The following is a 22,525-nucleotide window of genomic DNA, read 5'->3' on the forward strand; positions in this document are numbered from 1 at the left end:
CCCTCCACCCTATCCTATAGGACCTGAATGCAGAATCCTTTATAACTGTTCTCAATACTCAGTGTGGCTAAGTGACAAAGAAGTCTGAGCCAGATAAAAAGACATGACTTTCAAAAAAAAAAAAAGACATGGTTTGGCTCTATTAAAAAATGTCTCTTAGATAGGATATCTTACCATCAGTCAAAGTAAACGGGAGCAAGTTCACAGCAATAATACCTATATTAAAAGGAAAAATCTTGAACAACCTAACTTTACACCTCAAGAAACTAGAAAAAGAACTAAGGCCAGATTTAGTAGAAAGAAGGAAATAACAAAGTCAGAGCAGAAATAAATAAAATAAAGACTAAACAGACAATACATTAGTGAAACTAAAAGGTGTTTCTTTAAAAAAAAAAAAATAGAAAAACTTTAGCTATTATAAGCCAACAATTTGAACAGCCTATAAGATATGGATCAGTTCCTAGAAATATGCAGCCTACCTAGATTGACTAATGAATAAAACATCTGAACATCACATTATTTTTAGGAGACTGAGTAAGTTGTCAAAAACTCTCAACATAGTAAAGTCCATTCCAGATGGCTTCACTGGTGAATCCATGGAAGACTCCCCCCCCCCCTTACTGAAGACTTAAACAATAATTAATACCAATCTTTCTTAAACTCTTCCAAAAAAAATCAAAGAGGAGGGAACATTTCCAAACTCATTTCATGAAGCTAGCATTACCCTGATACTGAAACCTGACAAGGACGCACACACAAAAAAATTACAGGCTAATATCACTGATGAATATAGACACAAAAATCCTCAATGAATTACTAGCAAACTGAATCCAACAATACATTAAAAGGATCAAATGCCATACTGAGTGGGATTTATTCCAGGGATGTGAAGAAGGTTCAACATCTACAAATCAATCAGTGTGATACACCACATCAATGAAATTATTAAAATCACATGGTTTTCTCAGTATAGAAAAAGTGTTTGACAAAATTCAGCATCCATTTATGATAAAAACCCTCAAGAAAGTAGGTATTCAAATAAAGTAAATGAGTCAACAAACACACAACCCCAGAAGCCTCCAATGATAAGCTGATAGAAGACAGATAAATCATTAAATCATTTTTAATGGGTTATATTAGGATGTATTCCTTAAGGGATATTAAATGGAGAAGTTTAAAGAATGGGTTAGGGGAATCTGGGTGGCTCAGTAAGTTAAATGTCCGACTCTTGTTTTCAGCTCAGATCATGTGGGGCTCCATCCTCAGTGTAGAATCTGCTTGAGATTCTCTCTCTCCTCTGTTGTCTGCCCCTTCCCCCACTCAAAATATAAATAGAATATTAAAAAAAAATAGAGATATGAGTTTGGGCATTGAGAGCCCCTGTAAAATCATGGTTCCTTCAGGCTCCTTGAGTATATGTACACACACACACACACACATCTGGGCACACACACAATAATACACTTAGAAAATAACAGGATTTACTGTAACAATGAATAACAATGTTCAAATGTATTTAATAGTTTGATAAAAAACTGTGAGAGATCAATTTCAAAAACACAATGGGGTAAAAAGCTATAATTTTTCTGAGATTTAATTGTAGTTAGGTATCTGTTAGTCCCTCAGATTGATCCTTTAAAATGGATTCCTTTTGCCAATTAATGGACATTATATGAACTCTCATGTACTGATATGCAAGAAACTGAAGCCCATCTCTGGCATAAACTTATAATAGCATTTTATTTTCCTCACATAACAAGAAGTCTAAAGGAAGGGAGTCTAGGCCCCTTCTATCACTTTGTTCCATTATCCTCACAGAGAAGCTTTTATCTTCCTGCTTGTCTAATCATAGAGGCAAGATGGCTTCTGCCTCTTCAGTTGTGCTGTAGAGAAAGGGACAAAAAGAGTTTTTGTATTAGAAAAACAAAAATAATACCAGAAGTCTCTTAGCAGAAACATATTTGTGTCTCATTGCCTACACTTTTATTACATTGCTAGCCTTGGCTGCAACAGAGTCTGAGGTGAGTATTTTATCTGGGAACACTGCCAACCTGAACAAAAAGGGGTCCTGTCAGTAAGGGAGAAGTGGAAAATAGCTCTTAGGTAGAAAATTAGGACTGTCAAAGGATTCACTGAATTCAGAATGCTATATAATCACAACCAGTATTGTCAAAGAGTCTCAATTTTCAAGGTAATACTAAATATTAATAACTATTAATTTTTGCTGCATTTTGGGGTTTTATTTTTTTATGAATAGCCATGGTTAATAATGAAATAATAATAAATACATGTTTTATAAACTTTATTATCCACATCATAGTAGTAAGAATGAAGTCATATAGGACATTAATAGCCTTTTATACTAGAATCTTCCTTTTTCAATACACCTCATTAAATGGTGGTTTTAGGGTCCAATAGAAACCTCCTTTGAACAACATCTAAATTCTGAATCATAGGACCTAAATCCAAATTTTAAAGATTTTCTAAGTTAACTACCCGTATCATTTTCTTTTTTTTTTTTTAACAAATAATTTTTTTAAAAGATTTTATTTGTTTATTTGACAGACAGAGATCACAAGTAGACAGAGAGGCAGGCAGAGAGATAGAGAGGGAAGCAGGCTCCCCGCTGAGCAGAGAGCCCGATGCGGGACTCGATCCCAGGACCCTGGGATCATGACCTGAGCCGAAGGCAGCAGCTTAACCCACTGAGCCACCCAGGCACCCCCCGTATCATTTTCGAATAAGGTTTCTGTAAATGTCCACATACTGATAGTGGAACACTAAGTCTTAAATAATTCTTTAAGTTAAATGTGGAACATTTATTCAAGAAACTCTTGTGTTTTATGTATCTTTTCTAGCCTTAATATCTAAAATTCAGTATTTGTTAGGTTAGCTTTTAAGATATTAAAATTGTCACCTCTTAAAAAATTTTTTGACACTTATAAAATTACTTCTGACTGTATTCTATCTCTGACTAAAATGTGAATCTTAGTTTCTCCAGATTTCTCAAAATCAGTGTTTAATACTGGTAATCAGGCAGGGCAGATTTTCCAATAACATTTAAGTTGCAAGGGGAGAAGAGAAAATAAAGATAGGATATCTGTTCTCATGTTCTGTCTGAATGGTTCTCAGAAGTGAACATAGTACATTTTTCTGAATGCAAATCAAATACTAATTTATATTTAATGTAATATGATACTACAGATTTACATCTAATTTCAAATCCTCTATGAATTTAATTAGAATTAATTCTATCTCATGTTACACATCTTATTGAATACATTTTTTCAAATCTAATTCTGATCCTTTTATTTGAGATGATTTGTACTTTATAAACATTCACAAGGAAAAAACGATGGGGTGTCACAGATCATATGTACATGGTATTCAGATAAAATATGATTTTCTTCAATTATAAAGAAAAACATAGAATATTGCATATAAAAACTTGACCCTTCTTTGTGTATAACTAAAAAATTTAGAAAGAATACAAATGCAATTAAGAGAATAATCAAGTAAGAACTTTTAAAAAACAAGAAAATCTGCAAAAGGCAATGTGCTCTATCTGACACATGCACATATAAAGATAAATGAGTATTTTTTGATATATGGTACATGGATATATAAATCTATGATGATATTCTGAAGGAACAGAATTGCCAAATGAAATCATTACATAACTTTTCCTCTCAAAATGTCCATTAAAGTGTGCTCCATAGGGTAAGTCTTCTCCTTCTCCTGGATAAAATCTTGGTTGCTGTCCCATAGCTGTCATAAATAATAAAAATCCCCCTGGTACTTTAGTTACTTAAACTATTTCAATTCTGAAAGTGATAGGTACAGCCAGAGTATAGTAAAAACTACAAGCTTCATTTAAAATTAAAGCTTCTGCACTCACCTAATCAGCCATGCAACAGAAGGGAGGCCTGCAGCACACGGTACGGCTTAGAGAGAGTCCTCTGTTTTCCCAACTTGTCTTTCTTTCTCTCTTCAGTTACTAACTTGCATTGTTTCTGATCACACCAGGGTTTGAGATGGTGGATAGAGAGGCGAGGGCACAAAAAAGCTACTGCCTCCTGGTACTTTTGTGAGCTGCCATCATTGCTGTCTGTCTTGACAAGTGTCAAAAGTGACTCTTGGTTTTTTCGTCACAGAGTATTTCAGTTCCTTGCATGATTCCTCAGAACATTTACTTCTCTCTCCATTCATTGGTAGGCATCACTCACCAACGATTCACTGTGATTTGGTTCTCAGCAGGTCCATCTCTTCATAGATTCTCTTCTGGGATCCTATTATTTACTAAGCAGTTCTTTTGGATAATGCACATTTAAGATGATTCCAGGCACTCTGATGTTTTGCAGCATTATTTACAACAGCCAAAATATGGAAGCAACCCAATTGTCCATTCATACATGAATGGATAAAGAAAATGTGGTGATGTGGTATATATATATACAATGGAACATCACTCAGCCATAAATATAAGTGAGATCTTGCAAGGTAGATGGACCTAGAGGATATAATGCTAAGTGAAATATATCAATAGAGGAAGACAAAACTTATGATTTCACTTATATGTGGAATTAAAAAAAGAAATGAACAAAGAAAAAAGGAACACCCCCCCCACCCACCCAAGGGCTGGGGGGAAAAAAAAAGCCAGACTCCTAAATATAGGGAAAAAGTGGTAGTTACCAGAGGTGGGTTGGGGGATGGGTGAAATAGATAAAGGGGATTGAGTACATTTATTGTGATGAGCACTATGTACAGAATTGTTGAATTACAAACAAATAAAAAAATCAAACTCTTAAATGACAAGAACAAACTGGTGCTTACTAGAGGGGAGGTGGATGTGGGGGATAGATGAAATAGGTAAGACAGATTAAGAGTACACTTAAGATGATAAGCACTGAGTAATGTACAGAATTGCTGAATCATTATATAGTATACCTGAAATGAATATAACACTTTATGTTAATTATACTTCAACAAAAACATTTAATGACTACAACTGTCTTGAAAAAGAAAGAAAAAAAAGACTCTAGGCCAACTTTTACCCCCATATGTGTGGCCCCCATGTTCACAATTTATCTATGGCCAATTTTCAGTTATAAATTACTTTTCAAAATAGAGTTCTCTATTCTATTGTCACAACTGGTACTTTCCATATGTATACAGATGTGTTTTAATTAATAAAATTGAAATTAAGTTCAAAACATCACTGAGTCATAATTGTTTTGCAATAATGAATATAGACTAGAAAAAACTATTAGAGAACATTAATTATTGTGTATTAAAAACATGGAGATCTTTATTAAAAACTAAGATAGGTCAACATACTTCCTTTACAGATCAAGAAGCAAAGAATCAGTTTAACAAAAGTTGTTTTCAGCCAGGGACAGTTCAAAGCTTTACATCATGCACTCAAGAGAGTACAGGGTCAAACATATGTGGCTTTAAATACTAGATCCATAATGTATTAGTTGCAAGAAGGTGACCAAGTTCAATAAAATACGTAATCTCAGTTTCTTCTTCCATAAAATGGGGATAACAGCTCTAGCAAATAAATTGTTTTGATAATTAAATAGAATGCAAAATATATGGTATATATCACATAATAATTTCTTATCCATTTTTAATTAATTTTGCCTTCTAACACTGGTCAAAAAAATTTTTTTTTAAATTACAGTGGTAGTTTCTTTGGGTCTTCATTTTTTTTTTTTTTTTAAATAGGCTACCTGCTACCTGTGGAGCACAACGTGGGGCCTGAACTTACTGACCCTGAGATTAAGACCTGAGCTGAGATCAGGAGTCAGACACTTAACTGAATGAGCCACCTATGTGCCCCTCAGGTATTCCTTTTTAAAAAATGATTCTGAAGGTAAAAAGAGCACATATTACAACATGAATATATACATATATATGCTTTATTTTCAGGTCCCTAAATTATTACAATGCAATATTTAGCAAGTGTGTATATGATGTGGTATTAAAGTGGGAATCTTTGTTTTACTTAGTACATAAAACAAATTTAAAGCTGTCAAACTATTTTTCACACTTTATTTTTCTAGATAAAGCAAAGGAACTAGTAAAAATAAGCATAGTCTTCTATTGAATTAATTTTGGGGATTAGTAAAGCGAGTAGAGAAGCTCTGGTTTTCAACCTACTAGGGGAGACACAGATCATTGGATAAAAGTTCTCCAAGGCATGCTGGCAAGAGAACTCTGTTAGAACTAGAATAGTAGTTCTAGGGCTTTATGATGCAAATCCTCAGTGTTTAGATATTCATAACTTATCCTCTTAATCTCTCAACAAGTTACTTGTGTTGGTTGTCAAATAATAGTCAAGCTATTGCTAAGGGAAATGGTTAGTATCTATAGCCACTGTATTTATCCTAATAGAAAACAATAGTATTTTCCCCAGGTAGGTAGTGTCACTATGTCAGTGTCACTGTAATACTTCCTTGTTTGTTTATACTTTTCTCAAATATGCATCCATTTCAAGATTTTGGGTGTAATGTATGCTAAATATGCTTTCTCCATGTGGTTAACAATGTTGTGATTTTGCTCCTGATCTTATTTTCTACTCTAATGCAGATCCAGAACAACACTAGAAGAGTCTACTGTATAACATCTAGATCACAATTCTAGATAATGCCTCCCTCTGATATCCAAGATTCTAATATACATTATGTTTAAATATTAATGAAACCTATTTCATTGAGCTTTGTATGAGAACAAGATTATTACTTTCCAGGCCCACTTTATATAGATAACAAATACTGTCCCTTCAAAACTGCTAGTGTTTTGGGACACCTGGGTGGCTCAGATGGTTAAATGTCTGCCTTTGGCTCAGGTCATGATCCTGGGGTCCTGGGACTGAGAGCCGCATCAGGCTCCTGGCTCAGTAGGGAGTTTGTTACTCCCTCTCCCTCTGCCCTTCCTACCCCTGACTTGTGCTTTCTCACTTTCAAATAAGTAAAATCTTAAAAACCAAACCAAAAACAAACCCCCAAAATGCTAGTGTTTTGTTCATAGTAAGTCAGTGATTTGAGTTATCTCTTATTATGGAACATAAAGGGACTTGTGATGTTAACTGGAAATATAAGTATGACATTATTTTTCATATATATAAGTGTAGTTAATATATTACACATAAACACACTTGAAATATCTCTATATACATTTCCTAACTCTGTCCACTGAAAGGGCTTAGAAATAATGGCCCAGCAGTAACAATAAATAAGCCAATATGTATCTTGGTTTCTAAATACGATCTTCCACTAAAAGGAACATGGTTCCTTTTGGGGGTGGGGGAGGCAAATTCCAGAGCTCAGGAAGAGAGAGAGCAAGATGAAATTGGAATATTTTGTTATATAAAGAAGCAAAAAAGTGTTCAAATAATCAAAAGCACATGCCAAAAGGATAAGCAAACCATCTTAAAGGAGTTCCTACAGGGCAAAGCAAATAATTTGAGTATCAAAATCAAGAGTATTAGTAGTAGATTCTACCCTATTAGATGCAATAAGAATTTAGAAGTACATATTGATATAAACTTTCAAGACGAATAAATAAGGGGACTGATATTAAAGGCTTATGCATTTATTCATTAGCTTAGTTCATTGAGTAAATTTGTATCCTTCCTTTGTACCCTCAAGGACTTAAAGGAGAACTTACAGGGTGGAATCCTCCTCCTGAATAGGATAAAGCCTACCACATAAGCCAATCACTTAGACACCTGTTTAGACACTTAGCAAGTGTTAGTATACTGGAAGCCTCCTGGGGTGGGGAAAGCTCCAAGTACGTTATCTCCAGTTCTGCATGGTTACTTTAATGCTGTATCTCTGTCATCTCTTAAAGTTTGGCGCTGCCAAAATGTCCATATCCTCTTTCTATCTCTCTTGCCATATCTCCCATAATTTCTCCTCCCAGGTTCTCAGCTATTCTATTTCTGCCAGGCACTTAGGAACTGGAAAAGCCCTTAGGTTCCAAGTTAAGAAAGAACATTGAGTTCTGGTGAATAAAATGTAATGAAGATCTCAAATATAACTCTACCATTCTAAATTAAAAAGAAACAAACAAGCCACATAAAACATGCTATTAAATCATGATTTTCATTAAATATTACCCAGTTCTCAATGCCAACATATTTAAAAGTAGGCTGAAAATCTATTATAAATATGCTAAACAAAAAAACTGAATTGAAAACTACATATCAGAAATTAATCTTTTCAGAATATTTCTATAAGTGCAGTTTATATTAAACATAAATGATTATACTTAATTTAAATTTTTTGTTGTTTTGAAATAAAATAATGATAAACATCCTAGTGGCTATAGAAAAATAGCTACATTGAAGAGTTAGTTTATGGCTGTTAGCTAGAATAATTATGTATGGAAACTGTTTGGGAGACAAATGTCACGTTAGTTAAGTTATATCAAGAAGACGAAACCCCATTGACTTATTTACTAAGTGTTTACTAAATACTACCAGGATTATGTACTATATAACAGCATTACTATGGTGGACCATCATATCAGGCAATGAATTATAAAAATTTCTCGGTCTTAAAGAAACTCATTAGTGATAAAAGCAGACCTGTAAATCAATAAATGCAAAAGCCAGGTCTCAATTGCACAATCAAGTTACCTGAGTAACTGTATGGATGGTGGGGAGGAGAGAACTGGTGTGGGAAACAGAGGCAGAAGAAAAATTATTAAATTTCTTTACCCACTGACAAGCCCTTAAAACAGGCAGAGTGACATTCCTCTAGGGACTCAACTGCCTTCACCTTAGCACTTTGCTTAGGGCAAAGGGCAATCACCCCTACCTCCAACCAGGATCCTGTAAGTCTACTTTAACAATTCTTCAGAAACTTCCTTTATCTCTAAACTCTCCAAGATAGTGTTAACAATCATTCTCAAGCATATGGCCCACCCTAAATGGTCTCACAACAAAGGTTTTATTCCCAGTAATGAATAACCTTTTGCCCAACAATAGCTAGCCCCTCAAGGTCCTGGAAACCTTGCTTCCAAAATTCCTTAGACACTTATGCCATCCCTGACCCCCTACCCACTTGCAAGCATATAATGGACCACTCTTTAAAACCCCCAGGGCAGCAGCTCTTTCCTGTCCCTGTGCTTTAATAAAACACCATTTTGTACCAAAGATGTCTCAAGAATTCTTTCTTGGTTGTGGGCTCCTGACCTCACCCACCAAACCTAAGACTTCATCAGAATGAGAAAGCTTCCTAAAAGAGGGAATGCTTGAGTCACAATTTAAGATATAAGAACAAATGAATGAGAGGCTATTAAACAGAAGAAACAGCTTAAACAAAGTCACAGAGGCACGGACTAGCATGGAGCATAGTTGAGAAAGGATCAGGGGAGAATTAAACTTCAAGCAAGATCCAATTTGTGGAAGACTTTACAAAGACTAACCTAAGGGACAGTAAAATCAAATGCATAAAATAATATAAATGAAAATTACCCAGTCTCTGAAATGTCATGTTCCTTACTACTTTAGGTCCTAGATACTTCTTTTTTCTGTCTGAAAATTCCTTCCCACAGATTTTATCACAGCTGGATGCTTTACCTCATCCAAGTCCTGGCCTAAAAGTATCTCCTAGGAGGGCTACCTCCATGGCTCAGTAGGTTAAGTTGGTTAAGCGTCTGATCCTTGATTTTAGCTCTCGTCAAGATTTCCAGGTCATGGGATTGCTCTGCACTCAAAGAGAAGTCTGCTTGAGATTCTTTCCTTCTGCCCCTTCTTATACTTCTCTCTTTCTCTCAAATTAATTAAATAAGCCTTTAAGAAACCAAAAAAATAAATAAGAATTATTTCCTAGTAAACACCTTTCTATGCCATCCAACTAAATTATCTCCACCCTATCACACCACCTATTACCCTGCCATTTCCTTTGTTTTAAAGTCAGCATATTTAAAATCAACATAGAGAGATTAGAAACACAGAATAAATACCAACTGCACAACTTCCTATAACATACCTACCTGCCCTTGATTTCTAATGTCTTTATTTGTAAACTAGACTCAGAAAATCATGGAAATTGCTAAGCAACATAAAATGCAGTACTGACTCTAGGGATTTGTTGGCTGGCAATCATCCTTTTATCCTGTAACACAGAAACACATTTTGTCCACTAGTAGCCCAATGAATGACTAAAGTAGAAGAAACCCCTTCAGAGATACTTGAATTTTATTATTCAAAAGGATACATCTCTAATGCAAAATCATTAAATAATATGACAAAACATAGTAAGCATTTTGGAGACCAGAAAAGGTGTTTCTAGCCCTTAGAATCATAGGCAAATCTTCCTAGCCTTGAGGAGACTTAACATTTGTCTACAGAAAATAGGGCTAGGAAGTAAATCTCCATTTGTATTGGGAAAACATAAACTTTTTAAATTTAGCTTCCTGCTAAAGTAGGAGCTTCAGGGAATGTTTACATATAAACTGACATCCTTTAAAATATTTCAGGGAATTTAAGAGGAAAATGAAATGTTCATTCTTCCTGTCGTCTGCATACATCTGAATGCGTCCCTGAACTTTTACAGTCACCCAATCAAATTACCAAGTGCCTAGGACCATTTACTTCTTCAACTCTGATTTAGGAAAAAAACCAAAACTCTTGCTACTAAATGAAAGATTACTTCCATATTTCTAGTTCTCCTATCAAGATATCTAGTTGTCCTATCTAGATCTCCTATCAAGTTCTCCTATCTATTGTTAACAATAGAAATAAAAATATTAAAATGGCCTAAAGTAGAATGCATAATTATATTGTAATAAAAATATGTTCTCAAAATTTTTAAATTTTATTGAACTGGTAGTCATTATACCCTAAAAGCCTTTAGTATATGCAAATCCTTTCATTAAGACTCAAAACTAGATGGAATTCATTTAAATCCAGACCATACATTACTACTAATAGACCAATGTCACAAATATTAACTGTAGGTAAAATATTTGTAATTGTCTTTAAAAAATACAGTCTGAAATTCATTAAACATTTGTATAAAATTTTTAAATGTATGCTTTTTTATATTTACTTTTTCATAGTATAATTTTATGTACACAAATTATATTTTGAATTAAAGAGATGTTGATTAAATTTGCATCATACATTTACAATATTAAAATTGTGACAGTGGTCTTAAAATATCTGACAGCTTTAGGGTCAGTGAATTACTCAAAAAAAAAGCCTAGATGCTTTGAAAGGATCAGAAGCCATTCCACAAAATCAACATGAGGCAACAGTGGGAACTGATCAAATAAGTGAGCATATGGGCCATTGAGACCATTTATGAGAGGTAAGTAACAGGCCTGTTTTGTGCAGTTCTGGTAAAGATAGATGTGGAGAATGTAGAGCATTTGCAAACTGAAATCACTTGAAGATATTATACTGATGATGGAGACGAGGGCTTTGAGTATTCATTGCTGATATCAGAAAAGAAGTGATGGCACTAATGCTTAATGATTTAGCTAACAACAAATAACTCATGCTTTATAAACAAAAATGTGCATTTTCCTTCTTTATGAAGCTATGCTAGCTTCATGTTATCACTGCTTTCTCTTGATGTCCTAATTTTTGTGGTCCATTGTTTGTGGAGTACATCCTTCTCTTGCAAAGCACAGGATAACTTTGCTTTTTAACCATCTTCTACAGACTCCCCTACTGTCTGTTTTTTTTCAGAGATTACAGACAATGGCTTGCCAAACCTCCAAACTCTTTTATTGCCCTACAATTTAATTGAGGTAAATTGGAAGATTAAGACGGTCTAAGAGAATTAAGTGATTTCCAATTATTCTATGACCCATCTTAAACTACAATTTTCCCTTAAAGAAATTTAAATGCCCTCTTTTACTTTTAAAATATTCTCAATTGCCAAAATGGGAGACAGCTATCTCAAAACAATAACAGCTTCTTAAACTTCTTGCTGTCCTTGATCTTTTGAAATACACTTAAATTTTGGGTTTACTTTTCTAGCATCAGTTGATTCTTTGCTTAATAGATATATTTTCATAGTAAGTAATAGATATTCATTGTAGTGAGGGTTTTTTTTTTTTTTTCCCCTAGTACTGTATTCTCCTTTATTCACTGAACCTCTGTCAGGGATACAAACATAAGCTATGCTTTCAAAGAAGTTATGGCTTAGAAGTGAAGCTGAGATAAATCTAATGTTAAAATAGACGGCAGAAAGAAATGTCATGAAAAGGATCAGGTTGCATTTCATAGGAATTCAGTAGATAAGATTACTTTCAGCTGATTAAATATAAATAAAAAACTACAGAAGAGATTTATTTAGGCTGCACTTTCAAAGAATTCCATATTCAAGCAAAAGATTGGGCTTCAGTGAATCTATAAGTTACATGAAATGATATATAATATTTGGAAGATATATATATATGCATCTGTGGTAGGGCAAAAGGACAGGATAAGATCACTAGTATTCATTATATTCTGAAAAACATACATGACATTCAAAATGGTTAAACGCAAACTATGCCACACAGAGCAGTGTTTGGAGAGGCTTCAAAATTGTTAGAATTAGCGTGATTAGCATTACATTCTCATTGCCTCCAATTGTTCATCAGCATTTTTTCTTCTCAGCAGTCTGGCTGAGGAAACATATTAAGTTTTCTTTGAATTTTCTGAAATATGTTTTTCCAAAGACTAGAAAACACATCTGACGATTCCTAACTATTTCAAAATAGAATATGTTGACTTTATTTCCATCATTTTCCTTAGACCTAGAGAGTGTTCACTACTGACAAAACTGAGTTCATAATAATACTATGCCTTTGTGCTTATTCTTTGCAATGGAAACTGTTATTATTTTAAATTAACAGCAAAAATGATAAAAAATAGAAAAGATTAGAACTTGGACAGTAGATGTCATATTAAAAATACATGTAGGATATTTTAAGTTTATTTAAAAAAATTTATGATGGGAATTGATGGGAAACTGAAGACATATCTACAGAGATCTATAGAGAAAAAAAAAGAATAAATTGAGATGTCCATTCGGTAAAGAGCAGGAATAATAATATGGAAAAAATGCACTTAGAAAAATAAGAGTGTTTTATAGAGTTTTCTATAAGGATGAATACGTGAAAAAAATGGCAAGATGGTTTTAAAAGATTTAGAATCACAAAGTAGAGAGTGACAGCAATTGAACTACTCACTCAAATAAGAAAAAGGGGGGGCACACACTGCTACTTGATGGCATGAAACTGAAGTACCTGAATTTCTGAGGTGTTTAAAAAAATCTGGTATGAAGGGCCTAAAAGTATAATAGGTATGAAAATAACTTTTTGAGTTTAGTAGAATGCAAGCTGATGATAAAAGACTGACAGGTACAGAGTAAGTAAAAAGTAAAACAGTAAAAAAGAAAGATAAATTCAGATATTGATATTTAAGTATACCTGCATAGCACTGCATAAAAAGTATACATTCCAGATCCAAATACAATATTAGCCTATTGTGTTCTGTGCATATGTTGAATAGGTAGCAAAAGTATGAAGTGTTCTTACTAATGTAGCCATTTTCCTTTACAAAAAATATTGCAATGACTTTAAAGTCACAGAGCAACAACAAAAAATATTTTCATGCTTCCTTTTATTGAGCTGGTCAAATTGCTCCACACATTGTGAACATTGTAGTTTAAGTAAAGAAATTATTTAAATATTTTTGCAGTTCTCTTCCCTGCCTTGGTATATCCTGTATGGTCCAGGAACTTCACACAAAAAGGTGCGAAAGGACCAAAGGCACATCATTCAGAACTTTCTGCTGACTAAAATAATCTAATACCCTTGTAGACTTAACTAGTCACATTTTGCCTGTCCCCAGATCTTTTATGCAGGGCTGAGTGACTAATTGACAGTGCCATTTAAGAGGAAGTTCAAGCTGTGGAGACTTTGGACCATATATTCCATCCCAATACTATAACCAATACTAAAACATAGTAAGATGGTTCTACCAAATGCAGAAGCATAATCATGAACATTAACTTTAGACTAAAATGAAACAGTTTTGGCCCTCCCATGTAAATTCAATTAATATAAATCTAAAAGCTCTAGTCATCAAAATATTTGAGGCTTTCAGTTAAAGAGAATTAGCACTACAATGTGATTTGGTAAGATACCAAATGAAATATGCAATTCTGTGCAAGTGTATGGAGCCATCTCAGCCCCTAAACTTACCCCTCACTAACTTCAAGAAGCCTGATTTCTCAACATTCAATTCTCTCCTTGCAATACAGTCTTTTTTTTTCATTGATCTTTCCTATCTTCTCTGCCTAACACATTTTGTAAAATGGAGTTCAGTGTTTTTCTCTTCTCACCTTTAGCACAGTGCAGGGGTAAAGCTGAAGAGTGAAGAGGCAAGGTTTCAGTGTCCCCACATCCAACTTTGTAGCCCAAATTCTCTCCCCAGGACTTGGGGCTTGTATATCCAATCACTGTACTTAAGCTTAGATACCCATGGAGTCAGCAGAAACCAGCAGATAAACATAGAAAATCCTCCTGGAACATCTTTTAGGCAAAGTTTGGGAGAAAAATCACATTTTATATCCATATAAATATGAACTGACTACAGAGTAGAAAACGCATATGAATTTTTAGATAAGAACTGGAGACTTGAAATAAGATTACTCTTAAAAAATAAGATTATTCTTGGCTGGGGGTGGGTGAGTATATCATTGTTGGAGATATTTTGATAGAAAAGTCTGAGAAGCTCAGTATTATGCTAAATAAATCTACCTTATAAATATGGATTAGCATTTTTGTGTGTGAATAATGAAGCAGAAGTGAAAGGAGGTTTAATAATAGGGATGGCCACAGACACACAATATGGAGTGGGTCAAGTTTATCCTCCACTGTCACTATCATGACCAATATCACCTCTCAGACCCTGTCCCAAGCTCTTGAAGAATCTGACTTCTTTTTTTAACCTCAGCCTCACTGCTAAGCATATTTTGTCTTTTCTTCATCAGTATGTGCTCTTCTGCATTCCATTTCCTTAAGAAATCACTATGAGTGTAAAGAGATAATCATTTGGGGCTCCTGGGTGGCTCAGTGGGTTAAAGCCTCTGCCTTCAGCTCAGGTCATGATCTCTGGGACCTGGGATCAAGCCCTGCTTCCGGCTCTCTGCTCAGAGGGGAGCCTGCTTCTTCCCTCACACTCTGCCTGTCTCTCTGCCTACTTGTGATCTCTGTCAAATAAATAAATAAAATCTTAAAGAAAAAAAAAAGATAATCATTTAGTACTAAAGATAACAATTCATAATAAGGTGGTAGTCAATAAATGAATTCTGTACACTTACTTTGGACATATCTGTCATTAGGTAAAATTCTGCTGAGCATTTACAATGTGCCAGAGAATGTGAAAAGTGTTAAGAATGCTTTTCTTCCTTCAGTTTTTAAGATTCCTAAACTATTTTTTTCAGTAGCATGCAAAATCTAGTGCCATATTCTGCACAGAGTGCTCATCAATGAAATAATTCTTTCTTGACACAGGCATCAAACCCAGAAAGGGTAAAGGAGGCAAGAAGAAATGAAGCAAATGTGAAGGATACCAGAATAGAAAGTAATCAAATTAGTCTGAATCTAGCATTTTAAAATGATTGTAATTTCAATCATATTTTTCACAGCACTGGAAACTTGAACAACTTGGGACTCACAATTATATGCTTTCATCTGTGAAAAGTTAGCAAAGTCATCTAATCAACCAATAATATATTTATTTGATGACAACAGATCTGACAGAAAATGCTGTTTTTTTCAATCCCAGGAAACAACCTAACAAGTCCTCAGAATACATATAAATTTTTTTCATGTGTTTAAAATGCATTCAAATTTTACATGATGCTAACACAACCTTGTCATATACATTATCACCTTCTTTTTACAGATGAGGGAACAAGTTCTGAGAGGTTAAGTGATTTAGTTCAAGTTGTATAGTTAGAGGCAGGATCCCAATTTCTAAGACTGCAGATGGTTCTCTATGATTGCTTTACACCTACAGCAATCAAGATCCAGGCAGGAGCCAGAAATAACAGAATAACTGACACAGAGTGTCCCTAGAATTATTAACTAGTAAAAGGGGAGTGACTACTAAGATAGGAGATCACTAACAAATACAGGAGTAGTGGTTTAGGGAGCAGCCAACACCTCTGAGGCTGTAGGAAAATACCCAGTAACTTAGGGAAATAAACTGGAAGAACCATTCTCCCCATCCCTGTCCTCTATACTACTAAGCCAGGGAGACAGAACCTATTGGAGATAACGTGGTTGTGGTCCAAGAGATTACAAATGATATTCATTGAGGTGTCACAGACTGGGCTGGTAACCCAGCTGGGGTGCCAGTGAAACTTCCTAGGAATCCACCCACTGGGTAAGACTTATTGGAAAGTCACACACTAGGGAACCAGCCAAAGATACCATAGGTAGTCAAACACTTGTATCTTGCACATCACTGGCCAGAAAGCCACTCACTGACCACACCATATGAGTAAGAAGAAAACACTGGTACCAAGAAGTTTTACGCAGTGTCCCTTCAGCAGCTTCTACTGACAAGTCCTAACATTGGACCAATTGAGAACAAAGCAATGTTTGCAGGTTCCAGCTCTAAATATCACAATTCAGGGCAATGAAGATGAATCAGGAGCTGAGAAGCACTCAATTGTGGGCACAGAACTCAATGACCCTTCTGAGTTCTTGAGGGGAAAATGCTTTTACCTCAAACTCCTACTCCAATTTTTCCCCCTAATTATCCCTACAATAAAATGCAGTTCTAACCTCTGGGGACACTGTACAGATTGCAGGTATGACACGTGGTTAAGTGCATGAAGAGAGTACAATGCAGTTAATGAGACCAGGTCTGAAGCCAAAACACTGGGTTTGAATATCAGTTTCAGCACTGATTAAATTTGCAGCCTTGCAAAAGTTAATCTTTGTATGCCTCAGTCTCCTTATCTGTAAGAGGGGATAATAATACCTACTTTATTAAGATGCTGGGAGAAACAAATGTAAAGCCTGTAGTACATCTGGCACATGGTTAGAATTTGGTAAATATTAGCATTTACCCATACATGTTAATAATTGGTGTGAAAAATATATATTCAGTTCTTATTTTTAATTTCCATGTAGGTCTGTATCTCATAATGCTAAAGCCCAACTTGTTTGGGTGAGACTGGGTTATGTTCCAAACAATCTTGCCCCTTCCCGGGCACTGCCTTCAGCTCTGGTTTCAGATCCTGGCACTGCCCCTGGCTCACTCAATAATCCTTATTAGCGTGAACCAACTCACTGGGGAATCCATCTTCTCAAGGGAAAAAAAGAGACGTTTAAATAATTCATGTTTAAGATTTCTTCCAGTTCTGACTAAATTTGATCCCCCTCGTCCCCAAATAGTGAGTTATACTTGAGAGGAAAGAGGAAGGAAATTACTATTTTGAGCACCTACCCACCTGCGCCAAGCAAGTACTTTGATGTTCCTTACCTGATTCATCCTCATCACAGTCCCATCAAATTAGAACTTTTAACCCTATAGAACAAATAAGGACACTGAGGGTCAGAAAGGTCAAGCAATTAACTCAGAAGCACACTCTTGATAAGCAACAGAGCCTGAATTCAAATCTGGTCTTTCTGTTTGGGTGGGCTACACGTTTCTGTTCTTGCCTCCCACACTCTCTTCATCTCAGACATCGAAAGTCTTAACTGCTCAGTGCTTTTCAAGCTTTGCTTTAAAGAGAAGAGTGGGTGTGCGACTTTTTTTTTTCTTTCTTTCTCAAACGTATCATTTGGGAAAAAAGCAAATGAAATTCATTTACCACTTACAGGAATTTGAAGTCACTCCTAACATCTTACACAAAATTAGCGTTTGAGTGAAAATCAGCAGCCCTCCTGCATCTTGGCGCCCCTGTCCTCACCTCTACTCCTGGCTGCAAACTTGGTGAAGGGAAAGGAGCCTGGTGGTGCTGGGCCTGCGAGCTGAGTTCCACCCCGGGTTCTGCCGCGGTGTTCAAGCTCGCTCCGAGAGCCGCTTTTTCTTTCTCTGGAGCACGAAGTGGTCACGCCAGGTAAAGTCAAGGTTTCTTCCTAAGGTACAAGCCCGAGTCTGACGCTTTCCCGGGCGAGGACGTGCCCCAGCCGTCTCCGCCGCAGTTCCCGGGGAAAAGAGCCCATTTCCCACAGGAGGCCCCACGCTACGGCCCCTTCCGCTCCGCGTCTCTTAACCTGGAAAAGTGAAGCCCCTTCCCCTGCGTCCCTGGAATCCGTTTTCACCAGACTACTCCGGCCCGCCGCCAAGTTCCCATCCCCGCCCGACGCGCGGGCTGGGCCCGCACCCCGCAAAGTGATGCTCTGCCTCCTCGCTGTCTGGGTAACCAGCCTGCACTTCCCTAACTTTCCGCTCCTCCGAGGGGGGGAATTCTAAGAACTCTGCGACGAGTTTGACTGAAAACGTGAGGAGACAAAGCCTCTCTCAACAGAGAACTCCTCCGCCTCCACCCGGCGCCTCGCGCCCAGGCCTCCCCCGCAGGTCCACGGGGTCCCACCAGCTCGGCTTTCCCGCTGCAGGGTCCCGCGCCTGGGCACTCGCAGCGCTCCCGCCGAAGCTCCCAGGACGGGGGCGCGCCGCCAAGTCCAGGTCTCGCTCTTTCTGCTCCCGCCGAGCCCTAGTCCTGAGGAAGTCCGGGCGTTTCTCACAGCGCAGGAGGCTAGCGCGCCGCGCGGCCGCTCAGAGGCTGAAAAAAGGTCCGCACAGGGCTCGAAGCCCTTCCTGCCGGCCTCCCCACGCCGGGCCTCGGCTCCCCTCCTTTCCCGCTCCCGCCTCTTCTCGTAGGCTGCCAGGCGGACCCAGCCTGCCTCTCTCTCTGCCTTCACTACCGGGTCAAGCTGCGGAGGGAGGGAGCGGAGACAGTGGCGAACCGGCTCCCCACCCGGCGCGCGCGCGCGGCCCTCCTCCCCCTCCGGCTTGCTCCCTCCTCCTCTGCCTCCTCCCCTCCTGCCAGTACAGTACAACTAGTACACACTCTCACACACACACACGGACCCTGCCGCTGCCACTGCAGCTACCATGGATATCAGCTAACAACACACACCCAGGCGCGCGCGCGCTCCCACTCGCACCACGCAGGAGTGGCCCCCGGCATCCCTACCCTCCTTCCCCACCCCCACCCCACTCGCTCACCAGCTCGGCTACCGCTCGCTCAGGCTGCCGCCGCCGCCGCCGCCGCCGCCACCACCACAGCTCTCCTCTGCTGCGGGGCCACAGCCTTGAGTGTCATTCAAGGGACAGCACAACCTCACCCAAGCTCTCCTACCTCTGCCCAGCCGTCCCTCTCATCCTCCCCCTTCATCATCCACACTCCATCCAAAGAAGAGGGAAAGCACCGAACAGAAGGGGGAGGGAGGCAAAGTCTGCTCTTCTCACCTCTTGGCCCCCTTGTTCCTCCATCCTCATTCTCTCACCACCAACTCCCCTACCCGAAAGGAACCCCTCAGGAGCTGAGGCGACTCACCCCACTGCCATGTCCAAAAGCTTGAAAAAGAAAAGCCACTGGACTAGCAAAGTCCATGAGAGTGTCATTGGCAGGAACCCGGAGGGCCAGCTGGGCTTTGAACTGAAGGGGGGCGCCGAGAACGGACAGTTCCCCTACCTGGGGGAGGTGAAGCCCGGCAAGGTGGCCTATGAGAGCGGCAGCAAGTTGGTGTCGGAGGAGCTGCTGCTGGAAGTGAACGAGACCCCCGTGGCGGGGCTCACCATCAGGGACGTGCTGGCCGTGATCAAACACTGCAAGGACCCCCTCCGACTCAAGTGTGTCAAACAAGGTGAGCGCCGCGGCTTGCTGGGTGCCCTGCCAGGCGGCTGGACCGCTCGAAGCGTAGAGCCGCGGAAGGGTGGGCTCGCGTGTGGAAGGGGGTGTGTGGCGCGACGGTGGGTGAGGTCGAGAGAGTACCGGCAGGGCAAGTGAGCTTTGCAGGGGATCCGAACGGGGGTGCTAAATGGAAGGGAGGGGGCAGCTTGCGGTGTGGCGTGCAACTTTGTCTGCGCAGTTACACCTTCCAGTTTGGAAGGTGTCTGGCCTTGTGTGACCTCAGAGGTGCGGGCGAGCTCCCGGGGCAAATTGAATGTGCGTCAGTGGCTTAGCCCGCAGTGGATGAAGAGCTTTTAGGGAAGGAAGGAAAGAAGGCAGGGAGGAAGGAAGGAGAGAGGGAGGGAGAAAAAGGGGAGGAAGGAACAACTTGAGGGTGCAGCGGCATCACCAGCAGGGCGGGGAGGAACCTAGGGTGGCGGGGCGAGCGGAGAACTACGTCCCCCTTTTTGGGAGCTGGACCGGAGACGCCTTGGTCCGCAGCCAGCCCCTAAGGATCCCACCCGGAGCCACTAGTTGACGAAGAAGGGAAGGGACAAATTGCTTTGGGCGCTTTGACGGGTCTTCCTTAACTTTTTCCCTGCCTCGCTCCTCTGTCCCCCCCTCCCCCGCCCTCGGTCGTGTCATGTGGGCACCGCGCGTCACGTGCGCACTGACTAACCCGGGCGCTCACCCCGAGTTGGCCGGCGCGAGAAGGCTCGAGAAGGCGCGGCGCTAGGAGCGGATTCTCGGGTTGGGGGTCGGGAGGAGAGGAGTGGTTACCCGAATGTTCTCTCCTCAGGGGTTGCCCTTGTTGAGTGGAGGTTCTCTGTGGTTGGACTCTCTTTTGCCTTCCGATTTGAGGGATGTGTTTCTGAGGAGGAGCTGGATGGAAAAGCCAGTTGGTTACTGGCTCAGGCTCCCTCAGCTCCAACCTGGCTTAGATGAGCCTCACTTGAAGGCTGTCATGGGGACTTAGGGACACGGGAATCTTGCAGAACTCTAATTAACTGTGTTTTTGCTGAAGGGAAAATAGGTCCTGAAGGAGGGCAGAGGGAGATAAAAGTTTCTGGGAAAGAGGACAACTTTAACCAGAATAAAGTAGCGTATCTTTTTTTCCTCGTGTGATTTGTGTATGTTCTGAAGTTCAAAGGCACCTTCCATGTGTGGTGTTTGTGTATATGTGCAAGTTCATACCCTACTAAAGGCTTCTTGATGACTTTACACGTTTGTCCTGCCTCGAAAATGAAAGTGAGCAGGCCACTGTCTGAATTTTGAACGACCACTTAAGCTTACTGCATGACCAACTATCAAGAAACACTCTTAGGGAGATGTTCTTCTCTATGAAACCAGCTTAAAAAGTAAACAAGTGAAAAGTCTCGGGCAAAATTTCATAAATGTAAATTGCCATACAAGAAAACATTTTCACTGGGGATTCTTGAGTATTAATAGCTGATGACTTGAGATAAGCTAAGGTAAACATTGATTTGCAGTTAACCTAGCTCAATGCTGTATGGAACTGAAGATTTTTAAGTTAGGTAGGAAGGCAAGTAGAGTATCTGGCATTTTTCAAGGAACCATACCCGAGGCTCAAATATAGGGATTCATGTTAACTTATTTAATGTCATGATATTATCTTACAGCAGTAATTACAAATGTAAGGTTCTGCTTTTGAGTCCAGGAAATCTACCACACAATTAATGACCATGCTTTTATTGGCAGAAGCTAGGTATTTGTAGTGGTAAGTGGCAGCAAGAGTTAATGTGTTGTTAAATTGGACTAATGATAGTATCCTAATGAAGGAGATGATTGTCTTAGTGTAATTTGCAGTGATGACCACAATTTAATGTTGCATTCTTTCTGAGCACTACATTTTGAGATGGACCCTGGCAAACTGTAACTCTGGGAGCAAGCATGTGTTCATAAAAGAAAGAAAGGAAGATTAGTCGGTATTATAGATGTATTTCTTAAAATCCAATAGTAAGACTTATCTTGGAAAAGTGAGGTATGAAAGCTATCATTAAATACAGAAAAGCTGTCAGGTAATAAAAGGAATTTTGACTATCCTGTGATGATTTTCATAGGGCAAAACTGAGATAAATTTATAGAAATTTTTAAAGGATGAAACATCTTTGTCTACATTAAGAAGATGAACTTTCTAAAACAGAAGAAGATGAGCTTTTCTAACATAACTTTACAAAATCTGTGGGCTATATTGTGAATTCATGAGCTCTCCATCATGTGGAGTCTTTATTATAAAGAGGCAGACCTGACGAGATGTCATGATTCCTATTTAAGATGGGGCCTGGACTAGATGTCATTTAAATCTTGCAATGATTTGATCCAAGGTAGTCTCTGATCACCCAACTTCTGTATAATATTGTCTGAAAGATTACTGATTTTAGAACTCACGAAATATGCAAATATAAAGTGGTATATTTAGGGGGAAAAATCTCTTTTCTTTCTCTTTTAATTCTCAGTTCTGGGCTTCACTTGGTCATTGATGACTGATGCTTGTAATGATGTTCGCAGAGCCCCTTCAGGAACCTGATTCATATCCTGAGTCATTATTGATCAAAAAAGAAAAAAATGCTCCCTTGACTTTCATGGAAAGTATAATCTTCTTGTATATTCTTCTAAATATGATGACT

The 22,525-nt window shown here is 38.8% G+C and overlaps 1 protein-coding gene and 1 long non-coding RNA gene across 8 annotated transcripts in view; one reads left to right on the forward strand and one right to left on the reverse strand.

Moving 5' to 3' along the window:
• Nucleotides 1-1,497: 1,497 nt before the first annotated feature.
• Nucleotides 1,498-18,062, reverse strand: LOC309844732. The gene is made up of 5 exons (XR_014300849.1): nucleotides 17,949-18,062; nucleotides 17,519-17,563; nucleotides 14,361-14,550; nucleotides 3,899-9,805; nucleotides 1,498-1,883 (listed from the first exon to the last, which is right to left on the reverse strand). It is a non-coding gene; the product is annotated as an uncharacterized lncRNA (long non-coding RNA).
• Nucleotides 18,063-19,065: 1,003 nt separating this feature from the next.
• The window catches only part of MAGI2 (membrane associated guanylate kinase, WW and PDZ domain containing 2), a 1,346,145-nt gene continuing 1,342,685 nt past the window's right edge, over nucleotides 19,066-22,525 (forward strand). For 6 of the 7 annotated variants that reach the window (XM_082691818.1, XM_082691817.1, XM_082691819.1 and 3 more), the window contains exon 1: nucleotides 19,066-19,851. In XM_082691818.1, the coding sequence (XP_082547944.1) occupies nucleotides 19,551-19,851 (301 nt within the window). In that variant the 5' untranslated portion in view covers nucleotides 19,066-19,550. The remainder of the gene's footprint in view (nucleotides 19,852-22,525) is intronic. The other variant, XM_082691821.1, reaches the window with a different exon arrangement.

The sequence above is a fragment of the Mustela nivalis genome (assembly GCF_964662115.1).
Source record: "Mustela nivalis genome assembly, chromosome: 12".
Taxonomy (NCBI): Eukaryota; Metazoa; Chordata; class Mammalia; order Carnivora; family Mustelidae; genus Mustela; species Mustela nivalis.